Source organism: Botrytis deweyae, assembly GCF_014898535.1.
Source record: "Botrytis deweyae strain B1 chromosome Unknown BDEW_044, whole genome shotgun sequence".
NCBI lineage: Eukaryota > Fungi > Ascomycota > Leotiomycetes > Helotiales > Sclerotiniaceae > Botrytis > Botrytis deweyae.
Window position 1 is genome coordinate 192922 of NW_024066251.1, and position 23616 is coordinate 216537.

General features: G+C 43.7%; 9 protein-coding genes across 9 annotated transcripts; 3 read left to right on the forward strand and 6 right to left on the reverse strand.

The window, feature by feature from the left end:
* Positions 1 to 385: 385 nt before the first annotated feature.
* EAE98_011116 (uncharacterized protein) lies at positions 386 to 1484 on the forward strand (the record flags this gene model as incomplete). Its single annotated transcript, XM_038958738.1, has 4 exons — positions 386 to 402; positions 457 to 531; positions 596 to 1197; positions 1246 to 1484. The coding sequence occupies 4 exons, from the start codon at positions 386 to 388 to the stop codon at positions 1482 to 1484; spliced, it is 933 nt and encodes a 310-aa protein (XP_038804929.1).
* Positions 1485 to 1657: 173 nt separating this feature from the next.
* On the reverse strand, positions 1658 to 2871 carry EAE98_011117 (uncharacterized protein; the record flags this gene model as incomplete). Its single annotated transcript, XM_038958739.1, has 2 exons — positions 1658 to 2690; positions 2750 to 2871. 2 exons carry the CDS (start codon positions 2869 to 2871, stop codon positions 1658 to 1660), a joined length of 1155 nt encoding a protein of 384 aa, XP_038804930.1.
* Positions 2872 to 3116: 245 nt separating this feature from the next.
* On the forward strand, positions 3117 to 5510 carry EAE98_011118 (uncharacterized protein). Its single transcript, XM_038958740.1, has 7 exons — positions 3117 to 3401; positions 3452 to 3655; positions 3712 to 4043; positions 4099 to 4139; positions 4189 to 4263; positions 4310 to 4552; positions 4602 to 5510. Exons 1-7 carry the CDS (start codon positions 3327 to 3329, stop codon positions 5285 to 5287), a joined length of 1656 nt encoding a protein of 551 aa, XP_038804931.1. The 5' UTR covers positions 3117 to 3326; the 3' UTR covers positions 5288 to 5510.
* A 101-nt stretch (positions 5511 to 5611) lies between these two features.
* Positions 5612 to 7429, reverse strand: EAE98_011119 (uncharacterized protein; the record flags this gene model as incomplete). Its single annotated transcript, XM_038958741.1, has 1 exon — positions 5612 to 7429. One exon carries the CDS (start codon positions 7427 to 7429, stop codon positions 5612 to 5614), a length of 1818 nt encoding a protein of 605 aa, XP_038804932.1.
* A 3443-nt stretch (positions 7430 to 10872) lies between these two features.
* Positions 10873 to 11844, forward strand: EAE98_011120 (uncharacterized protein; the record flags this gene model as incomplete). The annotated part of the gene is made up of 1 exon (XM_038958742.1): positions 10873 to 11844. The coding sequence occupies one exon, from the start codon at positions 10873 to 10875 to the stop codon at positions 11842 to 11844; it is 972 nt and encodes a 323-aa protein (XP_038804933.1).
* A 643-nt stretch (positions 11845 to 12487) lies between these two features.
* Positions 12488 to 15908, reverse strand: EAE98_011121 (uncharacterized protein; the record flags this gene model as incomplete). Its single annotated transcript, XM_038958743.1, has 4 exons — positions 15143 to 15908; positions 13611 to 15062; positions 13221 to 13562; positions 12488 to 13167 (listed from the first exon to the last, which is right to left on the reverse strand). Exons 1-4 carry the CDS (start codon positions 15228 to 15230, stop codon positions 12488 to 12490), a joined length of 2562 nt encoding a protein of 853 aa, XP_038804934.1. The 5' UTR covers positions 15231 to 15908.
* A 557-nt stretch (positions 15909 to 16465) lies between these two features.
* On the reverse strand, positions 16466 to 17610 carry EAE98_011122 (uncharacterized protein; the record flags this gene model as incomplete). Its single annotated transcript, XM_038958744.1, has 6 exons — positions 16466 to 16616; positions 16672 to 16741; positions 16804 to 16876; positions 16931 to 17177; positions 17266 to 17342; positions 17446 to 17610. The coding sequence occupies 6 exons, from the start codon at positions 17608 to 17610 to the stop codon at positions 16466 to 16468; spliced, it is 783 nt and encodes a 260-aa protein (XP_038804935.1).
* An 889-nt stretch (positions 17611 to 18499) lies between these two features.
* EAE98_011123 (uncharacterized protein) lies at positions 18500 to 19240 on the reverse strand (the record flags this gene model as incomplete). The annotated part of the gene is made up of 2 exons (XM_038958745.1): positions 18500 to 18993; positions 19066 to 19240. 2 exons carry the CDS (start codon positions 19238 to 19240, stop codon positions 18500 to 18502), a joined length of 669 nt encoding a protein of 222 aa, XP_038804936.1.
* A 592-nt stretch (positions 19241 to 19832) lies between these two features.
* EAE98_011124 (uncharacterized protein) lies at positions 19833 to 22221 on the reverse strand (the record flags this gene model as incomplete). The annotated part of the gene is made up of 5 exons (XM_038958746.1): positions 19833 to 20222; positions 20294 to 20905; positions 20993 to 21033; positions 21095 to 21901; positions 21951 to 22221. 5 exons carry the CDS (start codon positions 22219 to 22221, stop codon positions 19833 to 19835), a joined length of 2121 nt encoding a protein of 706 aa, XP_038804937.1.
* Positions 22222 to 23616: the final 1395 nt, after the last annotated feature.

Consider the following 23616-nt stretch of genomic DNA (forward strand, 5'->3'; position numbering starts at 1 on the left):
TAATTCAATTTGATATCACCACGTGATCCGGATGGTACCTCTTATCGGGTCCGCCCCACCATCTCCGTGCTGCTCCGAGGAGCAACTTTAATTTGTAGTGCACAAGGATCTGCAGCAAGCTACAGCTCCGACCCTCGGCCAGGCCAGTCTGCTTCAACGCAATAAAAATTATTAGTTTATACAGATTGATTTTATTTTGTATAACAACACAGTCAGCTCCCATTACAAACACTCATATCAATCTCCACTCCTTGAACATTTTCCGTCCTCTTTTAAGTTCTGCAAATATCTCGAAATACTCTTGTCTGGCTTCTTGACGTGTTCGAATTGGCGAAGTGATAGCGAGCTCAATCTGTGAAAAGAGTAGGAGCGGGGAACATAGAATATGTCTACAACATTAGGGTGTGTTTCCAAGATTATTTCCTGCTATATTATATTCTGACGTAGAAAACATAGGGCCTTTGTCGCCGGCGGCATTGCAGCATGCGGAGCTGTAACTGCAACTCACCCTTTCGAAACAGTAAAGATCCGGTAAGAACACCATTGTCTGGTTAGAGCACACCCTAATACAAAATTACTAATGGTGCAACCACAGCATGCAATTGCAAGGCGAACTCCAAGAGAAAGGACTTCAACCAAGACTATATAAAGGGCCTATCCACGGTGTTACAACTATTGTACGGAATGAGGGTTTTGGGGGTATATATCGAGGAATCGGCGCTGCATACATTTACCAGATGATCCTAAATGGATGTAGGTTGGGATTTTACGAACCTATACGAGAGACTCTTACTGGCGCAATATTCGATGATTCAAAAACACAAAGTTTGGGAGTAAACATCTTTTCGGGCGCAACGTCAGGAGTTCTGGGTGCTGCGGCGGGAAGTCCTTTCTTCCTGGTTAAGACAAGATTGCAAAGTTTCTCACCACAAGCACCAGTAGGCACACAACATGGTTACAAAAATGCCATGGATGGAATGAGAAAGATTTATACAACAGAGGGAGTAAATGGACTTTACAGAGGAGTAGGGGCTGCCATGGTCCGGACAGGTTTTGGAAGTTCTGTTCAGCTACCAACATATTTCTTTGCAAAGCGGAGACTTGTGAAGCACTTGGGAATGGAGGAGGGGCCAGCATTGCACCTTGCAAGTAGTACAGCTAGTGGTTTTGTGGTTTGTTGTGTCATGCACCCACCAGGTAAGCAGTTTTTGTTTTTGTAAATATTCTTTATGCTAATTCTCTCAGATACTATCATGTCGCGTATGTACAATCAAACCGGAAATCTGTATTCGGGTATTTTTGATTGCCTAGCAAAGACCGTCAAGACTGAAGGTATCTTCGCTATCTACAAGGGTTTCTTGCCACATCTTGCGAGAATTTTACCTCACACCATTTTGACCCTCAGTTTGGCGGAGCAAACCAACAAGCTTATGCGAAAATTCGAAAACCGAATCCTTCCTGCTTCGATAAAAGAGCAGGTATAGACTAGTTAATTCAGAGCTCAGATTGGTTGGCAGGTCCGGCCGCGCCGAGTTGTATAACCTCGTTCAGCTTGTATAGTGTATGTCCCTCATGGGCAACCAGAAAAAATAATTGGTGTTTATATACGGGGCATTTGGGGTGTTATAAAAAGATGATAGATTATTGTTGAGCATTTTCATCCGTTGATAGATCTTGAGCATCCATAGCATAGAACAGTGTTTGAACTGATATCTTCCCTTACTGGCCTTGAATCTGGATTTTGATCCCCGCCCCAACCGTAAATACCATCAGTACCCTCTGCGACAGGGAGTCCGCAGATTCCACAGCCCTTCGATACGTGGTCAGTAGAAGGTTTCAATTTGCTCGATGTCCTAACAACATTGGCAACTATACTAGGGAAATTCTCCTCGACAGATTCGAAATATTGTGCCATTAAATCGTCAATCGTTGTCGACTTGGAGGAAGCAGATATATGAGAAGGTGGCTCCTGGTACACGACTAGCTCCGGGAGAGGTGTCGTTGAAGAGGAAAATGTCATGATTTCTTTTTTAAGGATATCTCGTAAGGGATAATTGAAGCCCAATCCATATGGTGATGGCCCATCGGAGACTTGCCATGGCAGAGAGAATCCACGCCCCTTGGCTGTTTCAGTGAGCGTCTTTTCTGCTAGTCGTGTAGTAGTATCACCGAACAAGATGCTCTCGCAATCATTTCTTTTGGCGACATCCACTAGGAGTCTATTTAAGAGCGTAGATACAATATCGGCCCTGGAAGTTGCAGATGACATTGTAGAGACAATATTCTGCAGATCCAAACTTGAGGCTTTGGTACCCTGAGTAGGAACGTCTGTAATTCCCAAAGATGCCCAATCAATACCTTCCAGTTGTAATGCTTCCTGAAGTCCATAACTTGAATAAGAATGCCTGGGGTATTGGTCCTTGTATTTTTGCAATAAAACAGCAGAGGCTTCTCTGTCCGCATCATCCAGGTAAAGATCGATATGTACAACGAATAGTTCATATGAAACTCGGTTCATCCGCTCTTGTTGGGTTTGAAGGTGGCCATCTAATATATGGAGCAGGCATGACGACGAAGGTCCAAAGGAAAGTGGTAATAATAATTTTTGTGGAACTTTCGAAGATCGTTTGCCTTTATACGTTTCCATGCGCTTTACTGCCTTTGTTTTAACATACTGTGAGAAGCATTTTCTGGTAGAGAACAGTTTATTAGTAAAAGCTATATAAGGATGCTGAGATGCATGACGAACTGGCAAACTGATTCTGATCGAATTTGAAGTGTAGCATTAGACTCCATACATCTCTTGCAGAGCATATTTGGTTGTTCCGCAGAAGGATGCACTGCCTCAGGATTTGCCATCGCCATCGCCATTTTATTCAAATAAGTCAGATAATTGGATGTTTCAGGTACAAGAAATGTTTCAATATCCTTAATTATTTTGTGTACTCGTAGATTCAAGACTTTTAATGAGGCGAGGCTGGAGCAAAATGTCAATCGCCCGAGCATAAATCTAACCACATAGAGTTAGCTTGATCTGTGCCTTACGTTTCCCTAACCCGCAATGAAGCTCTGGCTCTGTCAGCTAAGAGAGATCCCTGCCTGGGGGTTTGGTGTTGCCAGAAATCAAACAAGTCTAACAAGTCAAAACTTCATTCAACGACAAACTTTTCATATTATTTTGTGAATGTTCGAAAAGCTGGTCTGGATGTGCATTTGAATGTCAAGGAGAACGACAATATCATTCACCTTTGCAAATCTCGAGGTCTTGTTTCCTAGATACTAACGTAACATAACTTTCAATTCGAGCCCGCGAGGCTACAGCAAACATGCGAGGTTGGCTTCATGGGTTCCTCGCATTGGGGATTTCGGCCCTGACAGTTGGTGCGTTGGAGGTCAGAATGGTACGTCGGCAGAGGTGGAGATGAGGTGCTTGTTTTGACGGTGATAGCAGGACGAATCTAATGACAATCGACAAGTATGCGCCGGAATGTATGATCGGAAGACTTGGGGAGGCCCGACTGAACCACATATATTGGTGAAATGGCTTCCAACTACACAAGACTCAGAGGATCCCGATCCAATTGCAAGCATGGTCATCTTTGAGTGGAGGGATTATGACCTGGTTGGTGTATTGCCAACCATTGACAGTATACAGGTACGATTCAACTGATTCAACTTTCACTTCCACCATCCGCTGATACCTGGGTTTAGAAAGAATTCATCTGCGATCCAGAGAATATCAGCAATGGTTTCTGTAATAGCAACCAAACTGGTCAATTCCTCCTTGCGCCAAACGCAACAGAAAAGTCGATCAGTCAAATTTACACTGGAGCCGTTCATCTCAACAGCACCGGCCCACCAATAAATTATCCTATCAAAAAGACTGGCTACTACTGTGTTGGTACAACGGGCTATTCTCCTTCAAACGTTAAATATACTGCGGTTGTGGAATTCCGAAATGCCTATGGGGAGCTTCCAGCAGCACAAATACCAAAACTGCCATTTTACGGTATTATCACAATTGTGTACGCTGTCATGGGAATGTAGGTCAAGCTGTTCCCCTATTTATTTTTGCCGAAGCTAATTATTGATGAACAGTCTTTGGGCATTTCTCTATGTGCAGCATCGAGAAGATATTCGTCAGTATCCTCAGTCGAGTCTTTCATATCTGGACTAACATTTCAACAGTGCCCGTACAGAACTACATTACAGCAATCATTGTCTTTTTGATAGTCGAAATGCTGATGACTTGGGGCTTCTATGGTAAGTCGATTTTGCATTTCTTTCCGGACAACGCTAACCTATGTAGACTATCTCAATCGATCTGGAAGCAATATTGGCTCAAAAGCAATGATGATCATCGTTGCTGTACTTAATGCAGGCCGTAATTCATTTTCGTTCTTCTTGCTACTTATTGTCTGCATGGGTTATGGTGTCGTCAAGCCTAGTTTAGGCAAGACTATGGTTTATGTTCGCTATCTCGCTGGAGCTCATTTCGTCTTTGGCTTGATTTATTCAATTGCGAGCTTGACAATTACTCCCGAGCACGCTGGTAAGACCTTCTCTTATTACGAAAAACTTACATACTAACTTATGGTTAGGTCCACTAGTACTGTTTGTTATTCTCCCCCTTGCCGGAACTCTTACAGCATTTTACGTCTGGACTCTCAATTCCCTCAACTTGACCATGAAGGATTTGAATGACCGCAAGCAAACAACGAAAGCAGGCATGTATCGCAAGCTATGGTGGTGTATTCTGCTCTCGATTATTGTCATATTCGGCTTCTTTTTCTTCAACTCGTTTACTTTCGCCTCGGCTTCAGATCCTGACTTTGTTCCTTTCCACTGGAAATCCAGATGGTTCATTCTTGACGGCTGGCTTAATATTGTCTATTTGATGGACGTCGGATTTGTTGCCTGGGTATGGAGGCCAAGCGCAAACAACAGAAGGTTCGCTATGAGTGACGAGTTAGCGCAAGACGATGAGGGATTTGAGATTGCCGATTTTGGCGCTGAAGATGACGACGAAGATGATATCGAGAACTCCGCAGCTCGCAGAGGTGATCGAACACAACCCGGCCAAGAGGGAGCAAGATATGATCCTCCTCCAGGAGCTAACACCGCAAAGGAGATTCCAAGAGAAAGTCTTGATGGAGAAACAATTTTTGCAGTTGGAGAGGATGGCGACCGCTGGTCAGATGATGATGATGACGATTCGGAGGCAGGAAAGAAACTTGTGAGTGGAAAGGGGACAAAAGATGCACACAATGATTCGGACTCGGATTAAGCGAGACTTTTACCATGTATCATAATGGGTCGGCGTTGGGTATTATTGAGAAAGAAGGAAATGGCATTTACAATTGTAAGCTCGGGGGATTTGTCATAGCATTTGTACTGATGTATTATTGTAGCAAAGCATTTATCTATAGAATTTATACTATGGACTATATTTATATGTACCAATCTCCAAATCACTTGATAAATGGTTGATTGTCATTGATGAATGCCGCTCCTGCAAATCCATTTCTTCATTCTCAATACCCCTGTTTTGATATGGATAGTCGCGGCGTCTTCATCTCAAATGCCAATACACTTACATAACATCACCCTTTCAGACCTCAATCTCATTGATTCCCCTTGTATAAGTATAAACTGGCAAAGGCCCCGCTCTCTTAATCATGCCCTTCGACATCTTATCCCCATCAATAATACTCCTACCAAGCCCTACTGTACTATTTTTCACCCGATTCTCAAATTCTTTCCCATTACCCTTTACAGAATTGTGCATGCGTGGACTGGTTTCAATGAAATGCGCAAGGGCTGCTCCTTGCGCAATACCCATATCGCTGGTTAGACGGCGCAGTGCCTCACAGGCGAAGGTGCGGTCCTCGGGTGAAGTAACACGAGATACGGCTGCGATATAGAGTGGCCAGACGAGGAAATAGGCGCCGGCTGCAGGAAAAGAGAAAGAGGGGGGCGTGAGGCCAGTCTCAGCTGGAATAGAGGGAGTACCAGGGACGAAGGCTTCTTGGTAAAGAGTGGAGAGGAGATTGTTGATTGTATTGGGAGTTGAAGGTGGGAGGTTATTGAGAGGTGATGGGGTGCGGGATGGAGGTGTAGGGTGACCGGGAGATGAAGTCCAAGTTGACGGTTTGCGACTTACATAGCCCAGACACTGGGGTACTGAGCGTAAAATTCCATCGCGCATGTGAATTAGCGTATCAGTGCTCAACTGATATTGAGCCATGTAGCTCAAAGACGTAAAACGTGGGGGTATGGCATCAAAACCTTCAAGAATATGTTGTCTAATCACCTCATTGAGCATGACTCGAGAATTTCGCATCGAGTTCCATATTTGCGCTATCCAATAGTCGTAATATATGTCGTAAGAACCCTTGAAGACGATTTCTGGAGCTTCATTCTCACCAGCTTGCACAGTCTCAACTTCCCAGCCGGGTGGTACATTAGCAAATATTTGTTGTAACTCTTCGTCGAGAGCGAGAGCGGCGGCAATGATTTGTTCACTATCGCCTAATTTGCCGGTTCGGAGATCGGATCTGAAGTACGTGAATTTGTCTAGGATAGCCAGCATTCTGAAAGCGGGATCCCGGAGGTCAAGCTGCTTATAAACTGCGGCTCGTAGCGCCATAATCTCTTGTGGCATCGGAATTTCTCGCTGTAGCGCGCTTATGAGGAGATGAGCTGTTATCTGCATGAACAGACCAACCCCCACTCGTGTTTTGAACTGTGAAGGGCCTCGAAGCTTGATCAGCGTCGAGGCTCCATTGATGTGTTCCGTCCATGCTTTTAAAGACAAACGGTTGGTAGATGTTACTGTCTCGAATACGGCTAATACCATGATAGATAGTAATGTACTATCTTTGACAGCATCTATGGGAGATCTAAGTGCACCATTGACACGCCTGAGCGCAATCATATATTCATAACGAGCTTCACCTAGTAACTGAGGTGATTTGGTTCTGTTAGCAAGACCAGCAAGACCGACAGCCGTCATGCTTGTAGATAATGCTTCATCCAGACCACCATTGCGGCAAAGGTCCTTTAGATAATTAAAATGTCCGTGTGATGGTCCGGATACTCCAGCCACAAAGTTGGTGATAAAGTACGAGGTACCCTGTTCCACGATTGATGGAGCTATTGCGGCCCTTGGCCGTGGAGCCGTTAGGATTTCGTTCAACTCAAATTCGTCGTCAGGTTCATAGTTTGATGAGGATGTTGAATTGCTTTGACTTGAAAGTCTCCGTTCGCTCGACGAGGATGCTCTGCTTGTTGCTTTTGATCTAGTGGCACTGAGTGGTCTGGGTGACCTCTGCTCTTTTTCGCTTGCTTTAAGTTTTCTAGCCCTTTCCTTGGCCTTGGCTTTCTCAATGACAGCGGAACTTTCATTTCGGAAAGCCAAATCAAGCATATTTCGATAACCTGGACACGGTTTACTGGCTTTCGCACAATTCGTGCAGGTTGGTTGTTCCTGCCCACACTACACGAGACATATGATTAGTCATCTCGCACTCCTTTCCTCGTTTGAGCGAGGTTGCAACCCAAATAGGGTGTGCAGTCTCAGTGATGTTGAGCCTCTTTGCATTAGTAGCCTGGGCATTACCAACCGTTGCAGAACGTATTAAAGGTCGGGGGGTTTCCACGTACACGAATCTTTCTCTCTCTACAATTTGCACACCCTTTCGAAGGCTTTCCACAATAAACCATGATGAGCGACGACTAAGAAATTCTTTCCACAAACACGATTGAAGATTGACAAAATTTGTCAATAGGTGGGAGAATAGAAAGCTTTTTGTACAATTCTTACCACGGTCATTCAAACTGGATATTCCGACGTTCTTGCTTGGAGTGAAATTGCAAGTACATCAGCCCTAAGGAAACGCTTCTAGCGCCAGAACAATTTTGAAGCTTCGGATGACGATAACGCAGATACAACTAACTGCGCCGCAGCTTGATTTACTCAAGTCAGCTCAGGCACGCTACTTCAACGGTTTTGAACAGGCTTCTGTTCCTATTGAACAATGTTGACGCCTGTCAAAAGGTCCGCATGTGATGGCGGTCAGGGCAGAATCGCTGAGAAGGCAAGATTTGCGCTCCTAAAAAGGAATATCTTCGCTGCAAAAATTACGAAATGTGAGAGTCCTCGCATTGCATTCCTAATTTGGCTTGAGTGATACTTCTGCATGGACCGCGTGGCACCTCCCAGGATTACGGGCCTGGGCCACTCTTGTAAGCTCGCTTCTGTCGTCTGTAGCTAGCGAGGCTAGGGGAACAGAAGCTTAAATCATTTGACGGTACCGAAAAATACTGAATATCGATGAGAACCGCGGTTGTTAGATCTTGATTATCTCCGAGTAATTGCCTGTCTCGATGATCATTGGTCTGGTTTACGACTGTTGCCTTTTCAACAATGGGTTTGCTGTCTTGAAATTTCGGGCTTAAAAAGCCCCGACTTACTAACACCAAAATTAGCATACAGGTCAAAAATTAACAATTTTTTTGACCATTATTTCTACAGCGATATCACACGGAGATCGCTGAGATAAATCTTATATTGAATCCATCCAATACGGTTAATGCCACTATGGAATTAATGCAGTGGCCATTGAGTGCAATGGCACAAAACCTTTCGCGATACCATTGACAAGAGTTCGGAATTCCGTACATGGAGAGATGCACCTCGGAGCTCATTCAACTAGCGACAATATTGTCTGCCTATTCGTCACATGAAAGAGGCCCAAAGGATCACTCCATCTGATGTTAACTGGTGATGGTGCTTACTTGGGATGACTTCAATATTCTTACAACCGTTAAGGCCGGATATCGATGTGGGCAGAGATATACTCCAAGGCAATATGATATCGGATGATTCATCCCGAAATGAAACAGCTCAAAAACCATTTTAAATCTCCACACGACGACGAATGTATGCAAGATTCATAATCTATAGCTGCATAGACTCCAAAAGGTGGTTTATATCTTACTTCTATTTTGGCGGGGGTGTCTCCAGACACTCGTGCCATATGCATTTTGTTACCCAAATTACTAGTCACTTCTTTCAAAGCCACTACAGCTCTTTAGGTCGTTTAGTTCCTCTCTTCCTTCCCCAAAAGTTCTATCATATTTTGCACACATTACCATCTCTCAAGAATGATCCCTTGAAAAGGCTCGCGATTCTAAAAATCAACTATTTGCTTGCTGAGATGATCCATTAATTCCATCATGATATATTTCTGGCTCTTGTTCTCTGACTACAGGTTTTTTTGCCAATTGGTTTGGAAATTGGATGTCCTCCCTCCTACTTTTTTTGTTCACCACAAGTTCTTGAATACTACGTCGCAGTGCGATTACGGCTTCCTTTTTCCTGGAGTCATCTCGTCGAAATTGACCTAGACAGCCAAATAACCTCTTGATGGCAAGACGAGAGGTTGGCATTTTTACATGGCAACAACGCTGGGCGTATCTGCACATTTCAATATCTTCTTCTAGGCTTACAAGACTTCTGTTGGATAGCACTAAGCTGAGCGAATTCTGTTTCAGTCTCAAAATATTCCCGACTGCGGATACACTTATTAGTTGAGATAGAAAATTGGTATCTGCACCAAAAGATCCACAATCAAAACCTTCGGGCAACACGCCGCATATGCAGAAAGCCATGCCCTTGCCGATATATCGATTCGTGTGGCTTATTGGTAAAGCTTCAGATTAAACCTTTCTGCTTGCCATAAGGATTGTATGCCAAAGATTGGACTGTGTGTTAATAAACTCACTCTACAGAGCAAATCTGAGGCACAAACAAATTTAATACTCTCAATGTTTTGCAAATGAACATAGAAATAGGTCATTACATATTTTTCTTCGATTTGTGTGATGATAAAAAGTTTCGTGGGCCAATTTTATGGCCGGTGGTGATAGGCTTGACGTCTCATTCCGGTTCGTGGTCCATTTTACAGAGAAAAAATGATCTACTAATCTAAAATCAAGGGGAGAGGGAACCTTCCTCGCTATTTTTTTGGACATATGGAATTTACATATACATTCTAAGCCGAAAGTACGTCAGTGAATGGCATGCAAGCTAGTAAATTGTAATCGCTGAAAAGTATTGTCTAGGCCTCTTTCTGCACAACCATAATATAAGGCCCACGAAAACCGCGTTTAGACGGCCTCGAAGGTAAGAATGGGTATACAGATTGGTCGAGTAATATTCTCGCTTCTATCTCACCCCTATCATTCATTCTTCAGTCGGCCAAAGCTCATCCTCCTGCTTGCATAGAGAATCAATTACGAAACCCGACATTCTCCCTTTTTTCCGCACATGTACATAGCCACTGACGACAAACTCAGTGCATTCCCAATCTGACATAGCACGAAGTTGATCTGCAAACCCATCTGTATGGTAGTTAGCCGAAAGCTTAATCATCGGAGGCTGAGCTTACTCTCACATCAGCCACGTTTTCAACTACATGCATGCCTAATTAGGATTAGTTTTCAGCCTTGCCACCGGTCGGCTCTAAGTTGCACTCTTCTCAATCAAGGAATTACTAAGTTGGTGGTGGAACTCTTATTTTTCGGATGTTTGATGAGTATCAAAGTCTGGGATAACCCAGATCAATTAAGAAGAAATGTAGAGGATGGAAGAGTATATATATTGTTGGGAACTTCTTGTTAATATTTTATTTGTTCATTCCCTCCATATTGATCAATTAGCTGCAGTTCAAGCTTCTCGAGTCTTCACTGTAAACCAAGAGTTTACAACAGAGTTATCTTTTTTCTACTCGCTGCTCCAAAAACTCTAGTCGAGAGTCATATACTTCTTTTCTTAAGCTAGCATTTCGTCGACCCAAAAGACAAACCATGACCATTACCTATCGCAACGGTGTTGAAATTGGAGAACTAATTGTCTATGTCCCTTCTCTCCTCCTCTCCGTCTTCCTTGCTTTCCGCCATGGATTTGGCCGCAGTGCAGGCTGGTACTTCCTCATAATCTTCTGCCTCGCTCGCATCATTGGTCCCTGCATGTCTCTCGCCGCCATATCTTCTCCCTCAGTATCTCTCTACACCGGCGCACTCATTCTGCAAAGCATCGGCTTATCGCCTTTGCTGCTCACTACCCTGGGACTCTTAAGTCGTGTTCTAGACAGCATCAATCGAAATACCCATACACTCATCCAACCTCGCATGCTGAAACTCATCGAGATACTCACATTGGTCGGGCTGATACTTGGTATTGTGGGTGGACTTAAAGCAAGCGATGCATACACTTCCACTGGGAAATGGGTGCCGGGAACAGAAAGCAAAGTTTCTAACATCTTGTTTATTGTCTCATTTGTGGCAATCATAGCCACCACAATCCTCACCAGTTTCCCGATCTCACATGCGGAAAAGGGAGAGAAGAGGATTTTGTTGGGGATTGCCATTGCGTTGCCATTCCTGTTTGTTCGACTCTTGTACTCGGTTCTCTCGACTTTCGTGTCACACTCTACGAAGTTCAACGCTCTCAATGGAAGCGTCACGGTCTTATTATGTATGGACCTGCTTGAGGAATTGGCTATTGTGGTTGTCTATTTGGCAATTGGAGTCACGTTGAAAGTTAAATCTAAAGACGTGGTTACAGAGGTAGAGATACAACGGGCTTCAGGGACTTCAGATAGTGATGAGCCACTTCGACAAAATCAGCAGAGACAAACACAGCAACAGCATCAAAAAGCAGGAGCAGAAAATGTGATGTTGAGGATTGCGAAGAAGACAATTATCGGGAGGTTGGTAATGGCATTCATACCGGAAAAGAAAGCAGATGTGGAGATGCAGCAATATGTTCAAAAGTAAAGAGGTGTGAGTTAGGAGGGGTCTGAGGAAGCTGTTTGAGTCTGCTCATTTTATTATGTGTTTTTGGCGTTGGTGTTGGAAAAGATGGTTTGGTTTGATGCTATCGGTCTCCGAAACAGTTAAAGATTTCTTCTTATATACCTCGTTTCTCTCTCTATAGACTGGATATGTTATAGTATATTTCAATGAGCTTTTTAAATCCTTGACATGTGTGAGTGGCTACTCAGGTTGCATACCAAGATGAATGTGTGATATTGAGTAGTCCAACAAGACCAGCATAGCAATCATCAAAACGCAAGTCCTGACCATTTTCACATAATTTTGTTGATCATTCTCCTGAATTTCAAATCTCAAAACACCTAATTTCACACATCAAAACAAAGGTTTAACACTGACATGGAGGAATGGTATTCCAAAATGTACTGACCAGTATATTTCACGTTTTACTCTCATTCATTTGTCCATTAATTAATTTATTAATTATCACTACTGGGTATCTAACGTGACCAAGAAAGGTCCTCTACACGGAGGAAAATCCTAGAGTGCATGCATGAAACACATCTTTCGAATATGAGTCAACGAATCCCATGAAAACCCAACTCCCCCATTCACCGTTCACCAATTACCCATAACCCAAACCATTTCACAAAGGCAAGAACCCACCACCCAACAACCCCAACAACACATCTCCCTCTTCCCTCCTCATCTCCTCAACCCCCTTCTCCACACTCTCCACCTTCCTAGCAATCTCATCCACCCTCTCCTCCTCCTCCTTCTCCTTCGATTTCTTCGCAATCCTCTTCTTATGAAAATATCGCGAACTAGTGCGGACACGCGTCCCATCCATCTTATATCCCCGACTCGTCTCCTTGCTATCCATGCTATATCGATACTCTCCTGTATCGAGATCGATCTCAGTGCGACGTTTGGCTTTCATGTTGAGGGAGATGCGGTCGCGGACGAAGGTGTATTGACGGTAGCCTTCGATTTCGGGGGGAGGTGGTGGCCAGGTTTGCTTGGAGGATGAGGCGGCGGTGGGTGGGAAGAGGAGATACTCTGGGGTGTGGGGACGGAGATGGGGTGGTGGGGGTGAAGGACGGGTTGGGGTGGGATGAAAGAGGCTGTGTGGGGGTTGAGCAGGATAGGAGATAGAGGCCTGGGAGACAGAGATTGGATTCTCTGTGTACGCATTGTCGTCATTGTCGTAATCTTTCGTGGGGTCGAAGTAGATGAATTCGATGGAGAAGTTTGGGGAGGCGCTCGAGTAGGATAATTTTTGCTGCGGTGGTAATTCTGGAATGTAATGTGCTAGAACGCCGATATCTAAATTTAAATTTTTAGTGGGTAGTCTAGAGTAATTGGTTAGATCTTAATACTTGATGCAGAATCTGATGCTCCATCTACTTGAGCGGAAACTGGAGCTTTAGGAAGGAATGGTTTTTTTGTGCTATTCTTCTTGGCATTGTGAACCGAGAGGAAGTTTTGGGCTCTAGTGCTGAAGATTGTACCGGGTAGTGGGTTTTCGGGAATCAACATTCCAGATTGAGGACTGGCCCCATCTGAAAAGGTAGTTCTGCCATTCATGGTTTTGGGTGAAGGCAGAATTGGTGTGTGGGTGGAGCTAGAGATAGATCTGGTGATTCTTCTGGAACTCATTGGCAGAGGATTGTTTAGAGCGAAGTTCATGTCTTGATCTGTAAAGTCTTGTGAACTTAATGCTGAGGATGGTTATGTCCATTACAAACCAGATTCAGGTTGAAACGTACGTATAAACCCCATATCGTCACGAATGACGAAAGGATTGTTACTCAACTGACCTGGTGCTACAGCAGAAGTATCAGACGAAGGACTTTGCTGCATAGAAGCGTTTGGTGTAGCAAGTTGGGTTCTATGGCCAGTTGTCGACATGCTTGTTGAGGTATTTGCAGCAACTATTGTCGAGCTCGATTCAGTTTGTTGATCTCTCTGATTATCAGGTAGTGCTGATAAAGAGTGGTGGATATTCGAGGTTATGCGAGCAAGCTCTGTTTCCTCTTCTTCTTTGCGTAGGCGAAAGAGTTGTTGTCCCTCAGACGATATGGCTGGATGAAAGGGAGGACTTGTAGGATCATATGTATTGCCAGTTGAGCTTGCGATCTGTCTATCTTGGTAGCCTTCTTCATTTAATGGCTGTAGAAGGGGTTTGTTTGTGGAAGGAAGAGGGGAATATTCAGAATAATTTCCAGGAGACGACATCTTGGAAGTTCGATGTCCCCAAGGGGCGTGTTGACGAGTTGAGTCTGAGAACGTAGTTTGGCCGAACCGATTTGTTTCCAAGGTAACGGAGGGATATGATTGATGATACACATGGGCATGAAGAGGATTTCCCATTGATGTATTACAATCTGTCGATTCACTCTTCCAATTTGGAGTGTAATTAGAATGGGAAATTGGTCGCTGTACTGGGACTCTTGATTCACCAACAATATTTGAAGAGACATTAGCACGGGACATTATATCCCGTGCTGGTTCTCCTCTTTCCGGGACATACGGTATAGAGTTTGTAGAGGCTTGGATTGAATATGGGCTTGCATATTGATGTTCTTGAGTTTTTTGATGCAATGGCCATGGAATATAAATACCACCACTAGAGGTGTGTGGTGGACCTCCAGGAGCTGGGGTGGTAAATGTAGATGTGCGGTTATTAGTTTGCTGACCAGATTGTGCAAATCGTAATGAGACTGACTGTGCATCGGGAGATTGGAAGTGATTACTAGCAGGCTTGTTGTTATTGTCATTTTGAACTGATGAGATACTAGCACGTCGAGGAGTTGGTGATATCGAAACACCCCTTGTCATCCAAGGCTTCTGAGGAGATCCAGCAAAAGCATTTGACGTAGCATTGATGGAAATCACTTTCTCTGCAGACGTCCATTGTAAGGGCTTTTCTTTCGGTGTTCTTGTAGGATGTTGACTGGCCCTGTATTTAACTTCACTGATCCCACATGCCGCAATATTCCTGACGGCTGAAAATGGTTCCATTCTAGGTGCTTGGCTGAAATCTGGTTCTGCAAATACCTGCGCCCAGAGTAGTCTCCCAGCTTCTTCAAGCCCTTCAACATAGCCAGCCTTCTCATATGCTCTCAACAATTCATAGATTCTTTGACCATTTGGAGAGGTGTCGTTGAGGTTCTTTCGAGGCTCAAGTGGAAGTGCATCGATAGCCCGTAATTCATTGACTGATTTGGCTTTGTTAGTTCTTGATTTTTAAATGATAATGAATGGTGCAGAACTAAGAAATGTGAAAAAAGGAACATACCTGTTGGTGGCCGATGAAATTTATCTCTAACAGCTTTTATATGACGATCCCGAAGAAGACGCGGTACTTCATCTCCATCTCCAGGCATTTGCGCAACGTTAATGCAAGCTATTTGTTTGCAGTATCTGTCGATATAGAGAGAAGAGAGATTTGGTGTTCAAAAAAAAGACCCAAGTCATGCAAAGTAGGTATGCGACTGAAAGAGGGTTGTTGCACGTGTTTCTTGAGGCAATGCGTATAAACACATATGAGAAGAGGCTACAAGATCTAGCAAAAAGGTCTTGAGGATACCATACGGCATGCCACCTTACCGCTTTTCAAAAGACGGATCAATACGGGTCCGAAAGTGAAGAGATAGATGTGACGAGAGTCTATCATCCAATCAACCCAACTCCTCCATATTCACTTTCGCTTCTCTCCAATATAGCCCCAAACAATGTCATTAACCTCGAACCAAATCATCAAGTGGTGGTTTGGTTCAACGGTCAAGTGGCCGACTTTGCTATACAATCTTTGCTATACCCATAACTTGCTACAAAGCTGTTGCTATACCCCACTAACCATAATTCGTCCTCATCATCAATGTAAGTGTGTTATTTCTTTTGCCTTTTTGATACTAGGTATCCACATGCGCTTCTTCATTTTGCCAACCTTTTGTGTTGGAGGTGGAGTGTGAGGTTATTTTTTGACGCGTTGATGATAACCGCTACAGGATAAGCGACGACGTTGAGGTAGTGACTGGTTGGATCCTAAAAGCATTTGCGAGATTAGTGGGTCTGTCTACGGTTCATAGGAAAGTGAATTCGACAATGCAAGTAATTTCAAGCCTTTTACAGGCAGTCTCAACGTTCATGATCTTCCATGTCCCATAGTCAATCGCCATGTCTTTGCATGTACTTATCAATTGAATAATCTTAGAATAAATTTACTTTTGATTTTCCTTCAAGTTCCAGAGATCTGATATTAGATTGCACGTAAAAAGATAGTGTTTACATGGTATCCATGAAGTGAAGAAGAGGTAGCAAAGAACTGGTTGTTAAGAAAACACGCTATATATATAAACATATCTTCTGCATCCTTGACAGGCAGGGTATACATGCATACTACATGATAGAAGAAACAAAAATGGCCCCAAAAATACTGCAGCATAGATTTCGTTGAGCCTTGACCACAAAGTTGATGAAAGTAAGCCATGGGGAGGACATGGAATCAACTTACTTCATTCAGTGGCAAGCAATGATTTCGTTGTACATTGGTAGTCCTATACTATATCTCTCGACTCTTTATTCCGAAAAACTCTAGCGATTTCAAAATAACAATTGATCAGATCGTACTCCAAGCATTGTCAATAGGAAGTGCAACACCGTTGATAGATTTCGCTCCATCGCTTGCGAGGAACAAGATTGCTTCAGCGATTGCTGAAACGGCAACGTTGGGCATTTCGCCAGGCTTCATATGCAAAGCGAGAACTGGTCTATGATGTTGTCAATAAAAATGATAGGGGAATAAATGACCCAGAAAACCCTTACCCCCATACAGCGGCCGCTTCTTGATCAAAGGTTTCTTTGTTCATCGAGCTGGCCATGTTGGTCATTACACCTGTGACATGCGTTAGTGAGTGTTACAAAAGGAGTTTATCTTTGGGAGAAGGTGGCTCTGACCTCCAGGACAAATGGCATTGCATCTAATACCCTCATCCCTAAATCTGAATGCAGTATTTTTGGTCACACCCAGCTATAGCATCATTAGCTTCCACGACTCACGCTTCTTAGCCGGAATATTACGAACCAACCCATGCTTAGAAGCTGTATAAGCAACCCCTGACGCAGCACCACTCAATGCAGCTTTACTACATATATTTATAATGACACCATTCTTCTTAGCTCTCATGAAAGGTAGAACAGCCCTGATTAGTTTCGTAGGAGCCGTGAGATTAATTGCAATGACGCGATCCCAATCTTTATCCGTGACCTTGTCCGCTGAGGCAAAAGAGTCCATCACACCAGCTATATTGGCCAGAACGTCGATGGTTTCGCTAGAAGGTCTTTTAGTGTCTTTGAAAGGAGGTTGGATGTATGTATGTGGTTGATAGTTCAAGCCCACCGAAAAAGAAGAGTACTTACCCAAATCGAGCGACACAGATTCTCACAAGCTCGTCGCACTCTCCATCTTTACTCAAATCCCCTCGATGAAATTGAAACTACTCAGATCCACATGTCAGTATCTGATATTCTCTCCCCTAAAAGTTCCACACCCTCGAAAAAGAGTGTAGCGTCCAAAAGCTTCAATCAATATACACTCACCATCTCCTGGTTCTCCTCATCCAACAGAGTAGGATCCATCTCGCTCACATCGACACCTAATACCTTATACTGATGACTCAAAAACAACCGAGTTGTCTCGAGCCCCATCCCACTTGCGCATCCCGTCACGATGGCTACCTTGTTAGATCCTTGCCCGTCAACCATGTTGCTTAGTTGTAATGTAAATAATTTTGCTTGAAATTGTCGCTGATTGTTTGATTCTAGTTTGTTGAATTTTCGCTTCTTGATTTTCAAATCTGTGAGGTATTTATGTAAAAGTATTGTTGATACTACTGTGGTCTGAACTTTAGTTGGGAGATGTAGAGGTCAGTTTCCGGATACGGATGATTCCTCATCCGAACTGTGAATGCGAATCCGAACTGTGAATACGAATTCGAGCCTCAACACCATTGATTCACGGAGGTTAAAGGAAGTACCGAGATTTAACAGCCGGAGGTTGTTAATAAGCCACCTGAGCTTTATTGGTTCACTATGTGCTCGAGCGGAGCTTCATCCAGATCTCAGGACATCTTGATACTCATGAAACTACCGGTCAATGGGTCGATCGAATGGCCAGACCGTATGAACGTATAGAAACGAACATAAACCCCCTATTTCGATAACCCCACGGAAAAAAGCAGCAAATGATATTCCAATTCACCTCACGATGTTGTGGAGCTCATTTCAGTCTTCGAAGACTTGGCGTACTGGACCATTACTGACTGACTGCATTAAAGAATCGCGGTTCAATCAGATAGGGGGGTAGTTTTATGGAGAATCCTGGGTCTAACTTCATCTTGGTTGTGATAGATATTCGAGGTGTTCTTGTGCAACATAATATGCAGCGAAATTGAGATGGACCGGGCGAGAGACAGATGTGGCCTGGCTGTGGCTGATTATTATGTGGAGAGTTGTGGCTGATTCACGGTTCTGCAACATCATTCATCAAGGTTGTTTGCCCAGATGTGTCTAATAAGCTTGCGATCCATGGATGGGTATGACCAACTATAAATTTCCTAATCCCCTTTATTAATGTTCCCAGCTACATTTTCCCTTAAGCTTTCGACGATTCATCCATCACCTTGATCTTCTCAAACAACCTCAAGAATACTGCAGAGTCTTGGGCACCACCAATCTCATATTTTCCCTGGACAGTGAAATTCGGTACCCCGCTAATCGAATTCCTCCTCGCCTCTTCAACCTCCCTATCAACCTCTGCTCCCCCCTTCTCACTCTCCAACCATTCATTGACTTCCATCTCGTCCAAACCAGCTCGGACTGCGGCATTACGCAATACTTCATGACTAGTGATATCGCCTTCTTCTTCGAAATACGACTTGAATAATGATTCCACTACTTTGGTTTCCATGGCTGGCGACTTTGTCTTTCCCAGTTGAATAAGCCGATGACTAGTTCTTGAAGCTCCTGTCTTTCCTCCAAACTTGAAATCGATACCGACATCTTTTCCAATTTCAGCAAGTCGACCGTTAGCTGCCGTCAGTCTCTCTTCTCCAAGGCGAGCAAGGAGCCATGCTCGTTTATCCACACCTATCCATGATGATTAATCTCAGAACATCTAATTGACAGAAAATGTGTATTCAAGAAAGAGCAATGACTTACCTGTTGTAGGCGCATCTGGAGCAAGGTAAAATGGATGCCATGTGATACTAAATGTATCATTGGAATCGGGATGTCGTTGTTTGTATGCCGTGATTCCTTGCTCGAGTTTTTGCTTTCCAACATAACACCACGGGCAGACGGTGTCGGAAACAATCGAAATATCAAATTTGGTCATTCTGGACAACGTCGCTTTGAACATCAATCAGATTGTACTTGAAGATGATGTGAAAGAAGACGAAAATAGAGAGAACAAACAGAAGAACTACATATACTGCGAAGAAAATCAACACATGATGTACCAAAAAATGCAAGGGTTAGAACGAGGAAGCCGATGATTACTATTCCCGATGATGAGCACGATTAGAAATCAAGAAATCAAACGGCGACCCAGCCAGTTTCCTCGGTATCCCGTTCGTACATGCCGACCGTGAAGTGGTCGATTATGAAGCATGATTCGATGCAATCAATTATTATTAATGTATTAACGTCAATTGATTTATGTGAGAGGGAGATTTGTAAGAATCGCAATGATGCCTACTTAAGTTAGGTAGGTAACAAGTAATAAGCTAGGTATGGAGCAATGGAAGTGTCTGAAAATTTCTGGAGGTTGCAGGTGATGATTAATCATGATCACACGTGTGGCTCGTGGTGGTGGCTTGATAATTATTGAAAACCACGTTTTGTACTACCCACCATAGTCCACACTACCGGTATGCCTACCTAGTAATGGATGTTCTTAACATTCATATCCACCTTCACTCACTTTCCTACAAACCCGGCACAAATCCCTCCACTTTGACATCCCAACCCTCGGGGAAATGCATTCCAGGCTCGCCATCCCAGCCCCCTGCCATCATTGCTAATGCAAGCATCAATCCCCCCGCATTCGGGAAGTACGGAGTCGGCACGCGTGACCCTCCAACGGGATACCCAGCGTCGTCAAACTGAAAGATTGGATGTAAGAGGTACTCTATTGCTTGGTCTATGTCACCTAGACGGAGAGAGTTCATGGCCAGTAAAGCAAAGTCCCAACCATATGAATCCTCTAGATCCCAAAGAGAGTGGATTTTGGAGGCGGTGTTGCCAACTATGGTCATATTGAGGGGAGGGGAGCTAGGGGGTGGGAGCCATCCATATATGCCGGCCATTGCTGGATGCTATCATTGGGGTCAGGATTAGCAATTTGGAGTTTTAGGTGTATAGATCATGTAACTGTAAGATCACTCACATCAGATGTTGTTTCGCTGTCTGTCCACATGTTAGGAATACCCTCGTACACGGGATATGTGTCATTAACGATAGGCAGGGGAGCAAGATTTTCCCGTACGTTCTTCCAATTTTCAGGGATAGACTTCCCCTGACGCTCTTTCCAACTCATAGCTACATCGAGACCAAATCTCCAGTACGCCAGCTCAAAGGTTGGGTTGATTGTCGCATTTGGGTTCGTATTCTCAGAGACGGGATACATTGGTGGACCCAAATCATAGACTCCAGTAGTGGCATTATACCACGCGAACGATGCCATAAAGTCTGCTGTAGCTGTCAATACCTCATTCCACCTTTCAAGTGTCGTTTTATTTGGGAAGGATCGGTATTCGATCTCGGCAAAGTACATCAGATGCGGTTGCTGCCAGATCAAAAGAGAGTTGATGCCCCCAGGAGCGCTGCGGCCGGTTGGGTCGGTCATCTTTCCCCAGCGGGCGCCCTCATATCCTTGAAGTCTGGCCCTGTCGAGCGAAGATTCAAGGAACTGCTCATACATTCCTGGCATGCTTCGCCAAACAAGGTCGAAATGATTCCATCGGGAAAAATGCATAAGATGCCAGAAGACCATCTCAAGCTAAACGCATGATTCTTAGCCATTGTTTCTAGCCAAACTAGGCTCATCATAGAAAAAATAAACACGAAATAGATTGGGAATACGAACGTGGAATTTTCCATACCATCCATTATTTACAAGACCAGATTCTGAGACAATCAGTAAATCTTCGGAGAAAATCTCATCTCGCCACCAGTCTAAATGACATACCTTGAGGTGGGAAATCTGAAGCCGAATTGACCGCTAACAGGTATTGAGATAGAATAGTTCGTCGCTGGAGCTCAGTTGCATTTGTAGAGTCAACAGAACTCAAGTCGATGAATGCGCCCGATTCCCAATAAGTCTGCCACCACGTCTTAGAGCTATCAGTAAGATCAGCCACAGATGGCGCACTCATGTTTCCAGCTTTACCACAGCTTGTATCATCCGAGAACGACCCTGTCATTTTCAAATTGCTGGAGCCCGGAGTTGCGAGAAAGTATCTATGCGTACCCTCCTTGGGACCCGACATCTGACCTTTGCCTTCCCATCTTGCGGTAAAGCAGTACCTGTTCTCGTCTAGAGTGTGTTGTATAACGGCCTCGTTGTCCGCAGCATCAAGAAATGTAGAGTGTTTACTGCTTGCATTCCACACGCCGACAAATGGCGCATCGAATTTGTTCACATCTGAATATGGAAAGTCGAAAAACAAACCTAAGGAGCCAATACTAAGCAGTTCAGACTCCACATTGATGATGACAATGTCAGCGTCTGACGCAGCTGATACCTCAACACGGACTTGGCTGCCATTGTACAGAAACGTTGAAGTGATCACGCCGTTCCACAAATCAAGGACCTGACTTTTCTTCTCCAAGTCACCTTCCGTAACGTTCGCATTCGCGAACCAAAAACCAATATTACCCAGATTCAACCGTTGAGGATTTTGAATTAGCCAGTTTGATATATCCGCCTCAGCTGGGTTGGGTTGGTCATAATTGACAAGCCGTCCATGGGACCACCAGTCCAAACCGGTAAAGTCTTCAATTTGTTAACAACCAGTAATCCAACAGAATTAATCAGGCCCTACCTTCCACAGATGTTTGATTTGGAGTTGTTGGCAAGCTGAAGTTATGCCAACCCCATGATGACATGGTTGCAAAAGGATGGAAGGTCTGGAGCCCCGTCACATCGACACCAAATGCAAAATTGCCATTGCCAACCTGCAGAGGCGTAGTCGCGGAACTAGCATTACGGTAAACATTGTAGGTTTGGACGACCTCTTGTCTCTGTATTAGAGCGCCAACCTTAACGATCCAGAGAAACGACACGCAGGAGGAAAAGATAATCGAAACACGCATATTGAGTTGTGTAGCATGTCAATTGGTAAATTCGGGCAAAAGATATAAATATAGATAGATTCTCCTCTTCCAGGGACCGAAACATTACCCCAGATTTTAACTACCGACGTCACACATGCATGTACGAAGGTTGGAAGGGTAATTAATGTAAACCCCACTTTTACTAAAATCTTGCTGTTTTTATAGATTTTGCTGCTGCTTTAAGCGATTCGAATAGATATTGAGCTGTTCCCCCCAAAATTCAGTCTTTAAAGCTTTTACTTGCTTTTTATCAATTCTAATAGTTTTTTAGTATTTGAAGTATTTGAAGCTTCTGATAGGTTTTAAATAGATTCTAGATAGAATTTCGAATCAATATTCAATAAGAAATTAGTGATTTTGAATAAATCGTAGATAAAACGTGACTTTTACAATACTTCCACCACCTGGAGTTCACCATATAAATTTTCAACCAGCGACGTGATTCTATTGGTCCAAGGGCCAAAAGTGGGGACACATTTAGGTGCATTTTACATTACTTACCCATCCAACCTCCGTATACCCTTAACATTGTCCCGAGCCTTAGTTCTTCCACCACTCATATTATTTCACATATGCAGGTCAATCCTTGCTAGCGGAAGCGAGCGAGGATGTTAAGGTTTGGATGAATAATTCCAAGATATGCGAGTATATTCAAACCTCAAATAATGCTTGGACAATCACAGCAAGTTACTCGAGCCGTTGAATACCTATATAAGAGAATAATTGTGTGGGACTTGGAGGCCAGGATATCAAACATCCGTCGAATTTAAAATATTTCCCTTGATCTATTCTCTTTCTTATATGCTTCGAACTCACAACCTCAACCTCATCTCCTCTTAAACAGCCAGCTGACAATATCAACAATCCACCCCTCTAATCGGCATGATCACGTTCGCAAACATCTCATCGTTGTATCAATGAACAACCACTAGTTACAAGCTACGCGCCCAATGGTACAGACGGTCCATCAATTCGAAGACCAATAGGGAGTACTCTATGCTTCAACTCCTCTGGATCGGATGGAACTACCTACACATGATCCAATCGGTACAAGCATGTGCATAGGTACTGACATAACAACCGGTCCTGAATTTCTTCCACAGAATTGAAGCACTACTATCCTCTCTGTGAAGATTCTCATATAATCGAGCAACGTTTGTGATTCAACAAAGCACGGCACACGATGAAACTGCTATTGTATTCGTGCCAGCTACAATACTTAGAGTAACTCCTGAAAGAAAGATTCTACTTCCAATGTTCCTTCGATCAATCATCAGCCACGGTGCAAAATTCAGGAATCCATGTATATAATTCATCATGACCACTTCATGATAACAAAAAAGCATTACTGGAAGTATCGATAGAGAAAACATC